Below are 14651 nucleotides of genomic sequence, written 5' to 3' on the forward strand. Positions count from 1 at the left end.
TACTGTCCAGCAACTTGTTGCGAAGAGCTACTGATTGAATAATCTGCACGACTCATCACTAACCTAATGAAGATAGCAGTTTGTCCTCAATTTCCCAATAAGTTTAATGAAATCACTTCATTGTAAATTACCATTAGTCATAAAACTAAATGTACTAGAAAAAGTTAAGGTTGCTATGTTAAGTGTATTTTTTTAAAAATTAAGATAATTTATGCCTTTCATCTATGTCATGCAACTTCTGCAGCCCAAACAAGGAGGAAGTGAAACTGCACAATCTCATTCACACACAGTAAGTTTTAGTGTTTAATTTTTCTTTTAGCTTGAGGGAGAGAAAAAGAAACAGTCTTTCTTTCGCTCACGTATTTCTCAATGTACCTGATTTTATCCCATTCTCACTTATTTCGTTGTTTTGGTTTCTTCCTTAATCCTTATATCGCATTTATGAAAGAGATAAACTATTCGTTCCACCATTCAAAGTCCGAAATATGCAGTTGACCTCATTGTGCTGTTATCAGTTTGCACTTCCAAGGACAAAAACAAGTACAACTTACAGGACAAAAAGCATTCAAGCTGAACGGTGAGGGAAAATGTCTAACAGGCCACACCCTGGATGCCCCGCATCAATAAAAACCTGAACTAGTGTCCAAGTTAATGAGACCAGTTTGTAACTTGTGATTGATGTCTATAGGTGGAATAATAAGGCAGCTTATTTTCTAGTTCCTATGTCTCCAAATTGGTTCTGATCTCAAATCAAAGACTTGGATAATGCCAAAGTTTATTGGAAATTTGCACCAACTTCAATTTGGGTTTGTTTTTCAGCAGATAAGCTTAGGAAATTACAGTGAGTGAGATATGATGTTTCGTACGTGTTACCACATTTTCCTAGGAGCTGAGGTGTTCCAAGAGTATACTTATCAAAACTGTGCGAACTTGATTACAACCTTAATCCCCAAAACACTACCACTAACCTTCCTTCCCATTCAAAGCAATGAAATGGGGATTGCCCTAGATTTAAATTTATGTAGTTTTCACATTGCAGCCACTTAAGATTGAACAATAATGATGCAATAAACACATGGTCACCTGGAATGAGCATGTTTTGTAGCTTTCATTCATTCTCAAGGGAGGACCACAATAGATGTGATCTAGTCCAGGACCAATTCCAATACCGAACAACACAGATGGCCTCCTTCTTCAAAGATCGCAATTTCCCCTCAGACGTGGTTGACGATGCTCTCCACCGCATCTCCTCCACCCTTGAACCCCGCCCCTCCAAATCGCCACCAGGACAGAACCCCACTGGTCCTCACCTACCACCCCACCAACCTCCAGATACATTGTATCATCCTTCGTCATTTCCGCCACCTCCAAACAGACCCGACCACCAAGGATATCTTTCCCTCCCCACCCCTATTAGCGTTCTGGAAAGACCACTCCCTCCCCGACTCCCTCGTCAGATCCACACCTCACACCAACCCAACCTCCATTCCCGGCACCTGCCCCTCCAACCGCAAGAAATGCAAAACTTGCGCCCACACCTCCCCTCTCACTTCCCTCCAAGGCCCCAAGGGATCCTTCCATATCCGTTAGAAATTCACCTCCACACACATCATTTACTGCATCCGCTGCACCCGATGTGGCCTCCTATACATTGGGGAGACAGGCCGCCTACTTGCGGAATGTTTCAGAGAACACCTCTCTGACACCCGCACCAACCAACCCAACCGCCCCGTGGCGGAACACTTTAACTCCCCCTCCCACTCCACCAAGGACATGCAGGCCCTTGGCCTCCTCCATCACCAGACCAAGGCAACATGACGCCTGGAGGAAGAGCGCCTCATCTTCCGCCTAGGAACCCTCCAACCACAAGGGATGAATGCAGATTTCTCCAGCTTTCTCATTTCCCCTCCCCCCACCTTGTCTCAGTCCCAACCCTCAGACTCAGCACCGCCTTCTGGACCTGCAATCTTCTTCCCGCCCTCTCCGCTCCCACCCCCTCTCCGGCCTATCACCCTCACCTTAACCTCCTTCCACCTATCGTATTTCCAACACCCCTCCCCCAAGTCCCTCCTCCCTACCTTCTATCTTAGCCTGCTTGACACACCCTCCTCATTCCTGAAGAAGGGCTTATGCCCGAAACGTTGATTCTCCTGTTCCTTTGATGCTGCCTGACCTGCTGCGCTTTTCCAGCAACACATTTTTAAGCTCTGATCTCCAGCATCTGCAGTTCTCACTTTCTCCTAGTTCAGAATCATGTCAACTTTATAATAATAAAAATAGACTGACATTTCACCAAAAATAAGTTCTGGTGTCCATTCCAAAGTGGAGATTTTGGGTTAAATGCAAAATTATCAAATTAATTTATTTTGAAAGTAAAATAAAATCCCTATTCTTTTAATATGTGCAAGTAATGTCCATCCAAACATTTTTACCATGCCTTTATGTGAGGTTTATTGCAATATTTTGTGTATGGTGCAATACTAGTACCAGCACATCCTATACATAAGTGAGAGACTGCTCAATCACAAGAAATTTCAAATAGTTGAAATTACTAATGTCACCTTCCAAATAATACTAATTTTGAACTTAAACCTTCCTTGAAAACAGAATACACATCAGTTGCTGGTATCAGTATATACAGAGTGTCTGTATCTCAGACAGTTTTATGAAAATACCCAAGTGAAAGGATTTAAAATCAAGAATTCTAATATTCTGTTATTATAACACTAACCCGCTTAAATATTCCATTGCTGTGGAAGGGATTATTAATTACTTGTGCTGTGTTTGAGATTTCTGTTTTGTCATATGCTTGCTAGCAGTTTATTCAAATTTTGTTTGGAAATTTGGATGGAAATCTAGAATAAAAAGTCTGATGGTCAAATGACATAACAAATAGCAGACATTGTCAATATTCTTGTTTCACAAAATTGCTGTTGATTTAGATGGATCCAGATTTGTTTGTTGAGTAGCAATAAAGATGTTGCCGTCAAACAAGATTGCATTTGGTAGATCTGTTCTACATCAAGTCCTCAGTCTTTCCCTGATACAGGTGACTCATGTCAGGTTTCTGGTAATCCAATCTGAAACTGACCATTCGTTAAAATCTCTATTACATGCAGTCAGGCTAAAACGAAATATAAAATAAATGTACATACACTGGCCATAAATGCTTGATGACAACTAGAGTTTGAGCATGTGCGCTAAATGCGTTGGGTGTGTTGGAGGGCAGGGAAGGAAAGCTGAATTATAACAGGGAACAAGACAACTTTGTTTGCAGTGCTTATGGTTGACTTGGCATTCCCAGAATTAGCTTATTTAGTAATCAAAAAGAGAGCAAACAATCTCATCACACACCGAGGTGACATGTCCATCACTTCTCACAGATATAAGGATGTCAATATAAAAACTTTAGCAGCTGTCACCATATATGGTCCAAGCTGGCTGGAAAATGTGCTGAATTAGACAAGATTATCTTTAATATAGCAAGTCAGGAAAAAATAATGGAGACAATATTTTGGAAAGCTTTGCTACAACACTATTTCATATTATTCGAAGTTTTAAACGTGGTGTCAGGATCCTGCCACAACAAAGCTTACTACAAAGAATTACCTGTTGTGGCCTTCTCATTCTACCTGTAGCAGCATCATAATTCAGCATATCTGTTGGATCAATCCATTCATCAACATCGTCACCTTGTAGACCATTCACTACGAGCAGTACTTCAAATATCAACCAAAGCATGAACATGATTCAAATCTAAAGGCACAAGATAAACATGGCAATGTCATTGAAATAACCTTTGCAAATGCTTCAGTTTGCTTTAAGAAATATGTAATGTAGAATACAAGTAATGATTAGATACAAAATTGATTGTTTTTCTTTTCTTTAATCAGACCAATCACTGTACATTGTTGTCATTTAAGCATGTGGGGGCATGTTGATATAATTAAGAATTCTATTCAAATGCAAATTCTTTACTTTATTGGTGGTGGAGGAAAAACTTTTCAAAGTAATTATCTCCATGTCAACTGTTACCTGATCCATTGACGATCACACCAAAATTTCTGCATGTCTGTTTTCTACCTGCAGGCCAATCGACTATCCATGCTATAAATGTGACCCCTTACACCATAAGCTTTTCCTTTTCACAGTAACCTTTGGCATGGCACCTTATCAACCATCTCCTGGAGATCCACGTACAGTACATCAACTGGTTCCCTTTTATCCAAAGCAAAAGAATTCCAATACATTGATTAAACATGATTTCCTTTTGATGAAGGGCTGAAAATGTGTTGCTGGAAAAGCGCAGCAGGTCAGGCAGCATCCAAGGAACAGGAGAATTGACATTTCGGGCATGAGCCCTTCTTCAGGAATGAGGAGAGTGTGTCCAGCAGGCTAAGATAAAAGGTAGGGAGGAGGGACTTGGGGGAGGGGCGTTGGAAATGCGATAGGTGGAAGGAGGTTAAGGTGAAAGGAGGTCAAGGTGAGGGGAGGTCAAGGTGAGGGTGATAAGCCGGAGAGGTCAGGAAGAAGATTGCAGGTTAGGAAGGTGGTGCTGAGTTCGAGGGTTGAGACAAGGTGGGGGGGGGAGGGGAAATGAGGAACTGGAGAAATCCGAGTTCATCCCTTGTGGTTGGAGGGTTCCTAGGCGGAACCTGCCTACGGAACCGACTCCACATCTCCTTCCTCAGCACCAGCCTACGGAACTGACTCTTCCGCCTAGGAACCCTCCAACCACAAGGGATGAACTCAGATTTCTCCAGTTTCCTCATTTCCCCTCCCCCCACCTTGTCTCAGTCCCAATCCTCGAACTCAGCACCACCTTCCTAACCTGCAATCTTCTTCCTGACCTCTTCGTCCCCATCCCCACTCCGGCGTATCACCCTCACCTTAACCTCCTTCCACCTATCGCATTTCCAACGCCCCTCCTCCCTACCTTTTATCTTAGCCTGCTGGGCACACTTTCCTCATTCCTGAATTTTGGGCTCATGCCCAAAATGACAATTCTCTTGCTCCTTGGATGCTGCCTGACCTGCTGCGCTTTTCCAGCAACACATTTTCAGCTCTGATCTCCAGCATCTGCAGTCCTCACTTTTTCCTTCCTTTTGATGAAACCAGACTGACTCCTCCTGATTTCCTTGAACTTTTCCGAAGAGCAAAGCTATAACTTCAATGATTAATTCTAACACCTTCTTCACAACAGACATCAAGCTAATTGGCCTATAATTTCTTGTTTCTCTTTTTTGAAGAGGTGTTCTGGTTGCTACTTTTCAATCTAATGCAATCTTCCTTGTATCTACAATATTTTGGAAAATCATCACGAGAGCATCTATCTTGTTAGCCAACTCAAGACCCAGAGATGTTCACAGCTCCATCAGTCACTTAGAACGGTTTCCTTCATGATTACCTATAAATCAGGAGGTTTAATTATATTGTCGGATTGATTTTTATATTCTCTTGAAGACAAGCAAAAAATGTGTTCATTTCATTTATCAATTCCTTCTTAATTACCATTAGGTCATCATTTTCACTCTGGAGGACAAACACTATTTAAAAAAACTTGCATATAGTTTTTTTCTCACTAATTTCCTGATTGTCACTGTACTTTATAAACTGACTAATTATCTGAACACCACTCCTCTTAATGGTTGTATATGTTTTCTTATGTTTAATGCTTTACTTAACATCTTTAGTTAATCATGGATGGTAGGTTCTCCCAATTTGATTTTTAAATAATACAATTCTGAAATCTCTCATTAAATACCTCTATTGATTTACAGCTTAGCCAATTAATTAAATTCATTTCATCTCAGTCAGCTCTTAAGCTATAGTCACCCTTACTTAATCTTTAAATATTAGTCTCAGACCCAATTTTCTCCCTTTCAAATTGGATGCAAAATTCAATCCTGTTGTGATTGCTGCAGGTTTTGAATTAATCCTACCAAATTACACAATAACAATTCTAACTTAGCCAGTTTCCTTGTCTGCTCCAGAATGTGCTGCTCTAAGCCACTCTCTGAAAAGCTTTCTATGTACTTCTCGTCCAGGCTATTACTGTCAGTTGATTTTTCCTGCTTATATGTAGATTAAAGTCAGCCATGGTTGTTGCAATAATTTCATCACAAGCACCCAACCGGGGGAGTTAATGGCCTAGTGGTATTATTGCTGGACTGTTAATCCAGAGACCCAGGTAACATTCTGGGGACCTGGGTTCAAATCCTGTCACGGCAGGAATTTGCATTCAATAAATACGTGGAATTAAGAGTCTAACGATGACCATGAATACATTGTTGACTGTCAGGAAAAACCCATCTGGCTCATTAATGTCCCTCAGGAAAGGAAACTGCCATCCTTACCTGGTCTGGCTGCGATGTGACTCCAGACGCATAGCAATGTGGTTCACTCTTAACTGTCCTCTGGGCAATTAGAGATGAGCAATAAATGCTGGTCTGGCCAGCAATGCCCTCATCCCGTAAATGAAAAAAAATTCTTCTTGATTCTCCAGTGTGGTTACTATTAGGGAACCTGTCGACCACACCAATTCATTGTTCTTTCTCCAGCTATTCCTAATCTCTTCCAAATAAATTCTACACCCCGATCCCCCGAATCAAGGTCATCTCTACCTATTGCACAAATACCATTCTTGCTTAACGGTGCTACCTTTCTACCTTACCTAGCATCCTACTCTTCCTGAATATCATATATCCTTCAATACTCAGGATTGGGGATTCTGGGTAATCCAAGATGGAGGACAGGAAACATTTCTGGCTGTAAGAGCTGCTCCTTTTTTCTGAGGTATTTTAGGTGTTGGAGGTGATTTCCTCGAATTCCAGGAGCAGCAATTACTGTTTTATATGCTGTTGCATTGTTTTGGAACTTTGGAAAAAAAAAAGTCAAAACAACAGCAGTTTAAAAGGGAGAAGAGCAGACAAAGGAAGCATATGGTGAGGACAGTGCAGGAGCGAGAGAGACAGAGAGAGACAGAGAGAGACAGAGAGAGACAGAGAGAGACAGAGAGAGACAGAGAGAGACCCTGCACAGTTACCACCTTTGCTGTTTGAATTTGTGCATCGCTGGACATCGGAGTGCATCTGGGAAAATTAACAAACAGTGAAATTCACAACTAATCTTGGAGGAATTGTTGGGCGAAGTTTACAGCACAGAATCAGATAAGTTAACTGTAGTTTAAAGTCTGTCCAAGAGAAAGGCTGCAGTAGTGAGTACAGTGGATTCTCTCTTGATTATATGTTTTTGGAGATAAGTCTTTTGATTAAACTTAAAATATAAGCCATAGCTATTAATTTAACCTGGGGCAGTGTTTGTAGAGGAATAAGACGGTGTTATTTTCTGGGTCTGTAGATTGTGAAGGAGCAAAAATGGCCTTTGCAGCGATACGTACTTCCTGTCAGATGTGGGAGTCGAAAGAGAGTTTAAGGGTTACTGCGGATTATATCTGCCATAAATGCTGTTGGATGTGAATCTTATCAGATCGAGTGGATCGGTTGGAGAGACAGATAGAAGTGATGAGGAATTTGCAACAGCAACAGTATATGATAGATGGCAGTTATGGGGGGGGATGTCTCAGATACAGTCACATAGATGAGTTAACTCCAGGAAGGGTAAGAGAGGTAGGCAGCTAGTGTAGGAGTCTTTTGTGGGTGTACCCATTTCAAACAGGTATGCTGTTTTGGAAAATGTAGGGGGTGATAGATTCTCAGGGGAACGTAGCATGAACAGCCAAGTTTCTGGTGTTGAGACTGGCTCCAATGCAACGAGGGGTACGTCGGCTTCCAAGAGATCAATTGTGTTAGGGGATTCTGTCGTCAGAGGTACAGACAGACATTTCTGTGGCCAGCAGAGAAAAAGCAGAATGGTGTGGTTGTTTCTGGTGGTGCCAGGATCAAGGATGTCTCAGAGAGGGTGCAGAATGTTCTCACGGGGGAGAGAGGCCAGCAAGAGGTCATTGTCCACATTGGAACCAACGACATTGGAAGGGAAAAGATTGAGATTCTGAAGGGAGATTACAGAGAGTTAGGCAGAAATTTAAAAAGGAGGTCCTCAAGGGTAGTAATATCTGGATTACTCCCAGTGCTATGAGCTAGTGTGGGCAGGAATAGGAGGATAGAGCAGATGAATGTATGGCTGAGGAGCTGGTGTATGGGAGAAGGGTTCACATTTTTGGATAATTGGAATCTCTTTTGGGGTAGAAGTGACCTGTACAAGAAGGACGGATTGCACGTAAATTGGAAGGGACTAATATACTGGCAGGGAAATTTGCTAGAACTGCTTGGGTGGATTTAAACTAGTAAGGTGGGGTGGGGGGGGTCCCAGGGTGATAGTGAGGAAAGAGATCGATCGGGGACGGGCACAGCTGAGAACAGAAGTAAGTCAAACAGTCAGGGCAGGCAGGGACAAGGCAGGACTAATAAATTAAACTGCATTTATTTCAATGCAAGGGGCCTAACAGGGAAGGCAGATGAACTCAGGGCATAGTTAGGAACATGGGACTGGGATATCATAGCAATTACAGAAACATGGCTCAGGGATGGGCAGGACTGGCAACTTAATGTTCCAGGATACAAATGCTACAGGAAGGATAGAAAGGGAGGCAAGACAGGAGGGGGAGTGGCATTTTTGATAAGGGATAGCATTACAGCTATGCTGAGGGAGGATATTCCTGGAAATACATCCAGGGAGGTTATTTGGGTGGAACTGAGAAATAGGAAAGGGATGATAACCTTATTGGGATTGTATTATAGACCCCCCAATAGTCAGAGGGAAATTGAGAAACAAACTTTTAAGGAGATCTCAGCTCTCTGTAAGAATAATAGGGTAGTTATGGTAGGGGATTTTAACTTTCCCATCGACTGGGACTGCCTTAGTGTTAAATGTTCAGATGGAGAGGAATTTCTTAAGTGTGTACAAGACAATTTTCTGATTCAGTATGTGGATGTACCTACTAGAGAAGGTGCAAAACTTGACCTACTCTTGGGAAATAAGGCAGGGCAGGTGACTGAGGTGTCAGCGGGGGAGCACTTTGGGGCCAGCGACCATAATTCCATTTGATTTAAAATAGTGATGGAAAAAGATAGACCAGATCTAAAAGTTGAAGTTTTAAACTGGAGAAAGGCCAATTTTGACGGTATTAGGCAAGAACTTTTGAAAGCTGATTGGAAGCAGATGTTCGCAGGTAAAGGGATGGCTAGAAAATAGGAAGCCTTCAGAAATGAGATAACAAGAATCCACAGAAAGTATATTCCTGTCAGGGTGAAAGGGAAGGCTGGTAGGTATCGGGAATGCTGGATGACTAAAGAAATTGAGGGTTTGGTTAAGAAAAAGAAGGAAACATACGTCAGGTATAGACAGGATAGATCGAGTGAATCCTTAGAGTATAAAGAACTTAAGAGTGTACTTAAGAGGGAAATCAGGAGGGCAAAAACGGGACATGAGATAGCGTTGGCAAATACAATTAAGGAGAATCCACAGGGTTTTTACAAATATATTAAGGACAAAAGGGTAACTAGGGAGACAATAGGGCCCCTCAAAGATCAGCAAAGTGGCCTTTGTGTGGAGCCACAGAAAATGGGGGAGATACTAAATTAATATTTTGCATCAGTATTTACTGTGGAAAAGGATATGGAAGACATAGACTGTAGGGAAATAGATGTGACATCTTGCAAAATATCCAGATTACAGAGGAGGAAGTGCTGGATGTCTTGAAATGGTTAAAAGTGGATAAATCCCCAGGACATGATCAGGTATACCCGAGAACTCTGTGGGAAGCTAGAGAAGTGATTGCTGGGCCTCTTGCTGAGATATTTGTACATCGATAGTCACAGGTGAGGTGCCGGAAGACTGGAGGTTGGCAAACGTGGTGCCACTGTTTAAGAAGAGCAATAAAGCCAAGCCAGGGAACTATAGACCGGTGAGCCTGACCTCAGTGGTGGGCAAGTTGTCGGAGGGAATCCTGAGGGACAGGATGTACATGTATTTGGAAAGGCAAGGACTGATTAGGGATAGTCAACCTGGCTTTGTGCGTGGGAAATCATGTCTCACAAACTTGATTGAGTTTTTTGAAGAAGTAATGAAGAAGATTGATGAGGGCAGAGCAGTAGATGTGATCTATATGGACTTCAGTAAGGCGTTCGACAAGGTTCTCCATGGGAGACTGATTAGCAAGGTTAGATCTCACGGAATACAAGGAGAACTAGCCATTTGGATACAGAACTGGCTCAAAAGGTAGAAGACAGAGGGTGGTGGTGGAGGGTTGTTTTTCAGACTGGAGGCCTGTGCCCAGTGGAGTGCCACAAGGATCGGTGCTGGGCCCTCTACTTTTTGTCATTTACATAAATGATTTGGATGTGAGCATAAGAGGCACAGTTAGTAAGTTTGCAGATGACACCAAAATTAGAGGTATAGTGGACAGCAAAGATGGTTACCTCAGATCACAAAAGGATCTGGACCAGATGGGCCAATGGGATGAAAAGTGGCAGATGGAGTTTAATTCAGATAAATGCGAGGTGCTGCATTTTGGGAAAGCAAATCTTAGCAGGACTTATACATTTAATGGTAAGGTCCTAGGGAGTGTTGCTGAACAAAGAGACCTTGAAGTGCAGGTTCATTGCTCCTTGAAAGTGGAGTCTCAGGTAGATAGGATAGTGAAAAAGGCGTTTAGTATGCTTTCCTTTATTGGTCAGTGTATTGAGTACAGGAGTTGGGAGGTCATGTTGTGGCTGTACAGGACATTGGTTAGGCCTCTGTTGGAATATTGCGTGCAATTCCGGTCTCCTTCCTATCGTAATGATGTTGTGAAACTTGAAAGGGTTCAGAAAAGATTTACAAGGATCTTGCCAGGGTTGGATGAGCTGAGCTACAGGGAGAGGCTGAACAGGCTGGGGCTGTTTTCCCTGGAGCGTTGGAGGCTGGGGTTTACAAAATTATGAGGGGCATAGATAGGATAAATAGACAAAGTCTTTTCCCTGGAATTGGGGAGTCGCATTTTGAGTGCGAGCATCAGCAGAGTGTAAAGGAACCCGGAAGGCTAATGGTTTTAAAATTACTTACCGGTAGCGGGCAGCGGTGTTTTTTTTTCTCTTCACAGAAAAAGCGGGAGCAGCAGGGGGAAGTGACGAAGACCAGAGGGGCAGCCGGGTAGGTTTTTTTTCCCTATAAAAGCGCGCAGGAGAAGGTGGGACCTCTATAAACAGGATGGTCTACACCTGAACCTGAGGGGCACCAGTATCCTTGGGGGGAGGTTTGCTAGTGCTCTTGGGGGGGGTTTAAACTAACTCTGCAGGGGCATGGGAACCTAGCTTGTAGTTTTAGGGTGCAGGACCTGGAGTGTAGGGAGGTTAGGAACATGGCATCAATCTCAAAGGAGGGTGCCTGTAAACAGGAAAATGGCTTGAAGTGTGTATACTTCAATGCAAGAAGTATACGAAATAAGGTAGGTGAACTTGCAGCGTGGGTTGGTACCTGGGACTTCGATGTTGTGGCTATTACGGAGACATGGGTAGAACAGGGACAGGATTGGCTGTTGCAGGTTCCAGGGTTTAGATGTTTTAGTAGGGTCAGAGGTAGGGGTAAAAGAGGGGGAGGTGTGGCATTGCTTGTCAAAGATCATATTACAGCGGTGGAAAGGACGATGGATGAAGACTCGCCATCTGAGGTAGTTTGGGCTGAGGTTAGGAATAGGAAAGGTGAACGCACCCTGTTAGGAATTTTTTTACAGGCCTCCCAAGAGTCCTAGAAATATAGAAGAAAGGATTGCGAGGATGATTCAGGAGAACAGTGAAAATAATAGGGTGGTTGTTATGGGGGACTTTAACTTTCCTGATATTGATTGGGAAAGCTATAGCTCTAGTTCGTTAGATGGGTCGGTGTTTGTCCAATGTGTGCAGGAGGGTTTCCTGACACAATATGTAGATAGACCAACAAGAGGTGAGGCCATACTGGATTCGGTTCTGGGTAACGAACCAGGCCAGGTGTTAGAATTAGAGGTAGGTGAGCACTTTGGGGACAGTGACCACAATTCGGTGACTTTTACTCTAGTGATGGAGAGGGATAAGTGTGCACTGCAGGGCAAGAGTTATAGCTGGGGGGCAGGGAAATTATGATGCGGTGAGGCATGACTTAGGATGCGTGGCTTGGAAAAGTAGGCTTCAAGGCAAGGGCGTAATTGATATGTGGAGCTTGTTCAAGGAGCAACTATTGAGTGTCCTTGATAAGTATGTACCTGTCAGGCAGGGAGGAAAGGGTCGTGTGAGGGAGCCGTGGTTTAATAAGGAATTGGAATCCCTTGTTAAATGGAGGAGGGCGGCTGACGTAAAGATGAGGCGTGAAGGTTCAATTGGGGAGATCGAGTGTTATAAGGTAGCCAGGAAGGATCTGAAGAGAGAGTTAAGAGCAGCAAGGAGGGGACATGAAAGGTCCTTAGTTGGTAGGATTAGGGAAAACCCTAAGGCTTTCTATAGGTATGTCAGGAATAAAAGAATGACTAGGGTAGGAATAGGTCCAGTCAAGGATAGTAGTGGGAAGTTGCGTGTGGAGGCTGAAGAGATTGGGGAGACACTGAATGAATACTTTTCGTCAGTATTCACTCAGGAACAGGACATTGTTGCCGATGTGAATACTGAGTCACAATTAAGTAGAATGAATGGCTTCGAGGTATGTAGGGAAGAGGTTTTGGAAATTCTGGAAAGGGTGAAAATAGATAAGTCCCCTGGGCCTGATGGCATTTATCCTAGGATTCTCTGGGAAGCAAGGGAGGAGATTGCAGAGCCATTGGCCTTGATTTTTATGTCCTCGTTGTCTACAGGAGTAGTGCCAGAAGACTGGAGGCTAGCAAATGTGGTTGCCTTGTTCAAGAAGGGGAGTAGGGATAACCCTAGTAACTATAGGCTGGTGAGTCTCACTTCTGTTGTGGGCAAAATCTTAGAGAGAATTGTAAGGGATAGGATTTATGAACATCTGGATAGGAATAATGTGATCAAGGATAGTCAGCATGGTTTTGTGAAGGGCAGGTCGTGCCTCACAAACCTTATTGAATTCTTTGAGAAGGTGACTAAGGAGGTGGATGAGGGGAAAGCGGTAGATGTGGTGTATTTGGATTTTAGTAAGGCGTTTGATAAGGTTCCCCATGGTAGGCTACTTCAAAAAATACAGAGGTATGGCATTGAGGGTGAGTTGGAGGTTTGGATTAGGAATTGGCTGGCTGGAAGAAGACAGAGGGTAGTAGTTGATGGTAAAGGTTCATTTTGGAGTGCCGTTACTAGCGGTGTTCCGCAAGGATCTGTTTTGGGACCATTGCTGTTTGTCATTTTTATAAATGACCAGGAGGAGGGGCTAGAAGGTTGGGTGAGCAAGTTTGCAGATGATACGAAAGTCGGAGGAGTTGTTGACAGTGAGGAAGGATGTGGCAGGTTATATAGATAAGCTGCAGAACTGGGCAGAAAGGTGGCAAATGGAGTTCAATGTAGCTAAGTGTGAGGTGATTCACTTTGGTAAGAGTAACGAAAAGATGGGTACTGGGCTAATGGTCGGATACTTGATAGTGTGGATGAGCAGAGGGATCTTGGTGTCCATGTACACAGATCTTTGAAAGTTGCCACCCAGGTAAATAGTGCGGTGAAGAAGGCATATGGCGTACTGGCTTTTATTGGTAGAGGAATTGAGTTCCGGAGTCCTGAGATCATGTTGCAGTTGTATAAGACTCTGGTACGGCCGCACCTGGAGTATTGTGTGCAGTTTTGGTCGCCATACTATAGGAAGGATGTGGAGGCACTGGAACGGGTGCAGAGGTGGTTTACCAGGATGTTGCCTGGTATGGTAGGAAGATCGTATGAGGAAAGGCTAAGGCACTTGGGGTTGTTTTCATTGGAGAAAAGAAGGTTTAGGGGTGACTTGATAGAGGTGTACAAGATGATTAGGGGTTTAGATAGGGTTGACCATGAGAACCTTTTTCCACGTATGGAGTCAGGTATTACGAGGGGGCATAGCTTTAAATTAAGGGGTGGTAGGTATAGGACAGATGTTAGGGGTAGGTTCTTTACTCAGCGAGTCGTGAGTTCATGGAATGCACTGCCAGTAGCAGTGGTGGACTCTCCCTCTTTATGGGCATTTAAGCGGGCATTGGATAGACATATGGAGGATAGTGGGCTAGTGTAGGTTAGGTGGGCTTGGATCGGCGCAACATCGAGAGCCAAAGGGCCTGTACTGTGCTGTATTCTTCTATGTTCTAGAACTAGAGGGCATAGGTTTAGGGTGAGAGGGGAAAGATATAAAAGAGACCTAAGGGGCAACTTTTTCACGCAGAGAGTGTATGGAATGAGCTGCCAGAGGATGTGGTGGAGGCTAGTACAATTGCAACATTTAAGAGGCATTTGGATGGGTATATGAATAGGAAGGGTTTGGAGGGAAATGGGCCGGATGCTGGCAGGTGGGACTGGATTGGGTTGGGATATCTGGTCGGCATGGACGGGTTGGACTGAAGGGTCTGTTTCCATGCTGTACATCTCTATGACTCTAATCATTGACATCCTGCAGACTCCCTAATCACTCGTGCCTGCTTACATTCCTAGCACAGAAGAAAATGTGCACATAACAACTCAGCTTTGTCAAAAAACCTGTCCCACAAAAGTTTAGTGAATTTC

At 43.4% G+C, this 14651-nt stretch overlaps 1 protein-coding gene across 4 annotated transcripts in view; it reads right to left on the reverse strand.

Annotated features, from left to right (window-relative positions):
• The window catches only part of clcc1 (chloride channel CLIC-like 1), a 54277-nt gene that overhangs the window by 28939 nt on the left and 10687 nt on the right, over positions 1-14651 (reverse strand). For 3 of the 4 annotated variants that reach the window (XM_087990804.1, XM_043699729.2, XM_043699727.2), the window contains exon 2: positions 3610-3756. In XM_087990804.1, the coding sequence (XP_087846930.1) occupies positions 3610-3747 (138 nt within the window). In that variant the 5' untranslated portion in view covers positions 3748-3756. Of the gene's footprint in view, positions 1-3609; positions 3757-6356; positions 6467-14651 lie in introns of those variants that run through there. The other variant, XM_043699728.2, reaches the window with a different exon arrangement.

Source organism: Chiloscyllium plagiosum, unplaced genomic scaffold, assembly GCF_037043375.1.
Source record: "Chiloscyllium plagiosum isolate Xiang-an unplaced genomic scaffold, Cpla_swu_hap1 HiC_scaffold_9, whole genome shotgun sequence".
NCBI lineage: Eukaryota > Metazoa > Chordata > Chondrichthyes > Orectolobiformes > Hemiscylliidae > Chiloscyllium > Chiloscyllium plagiosum.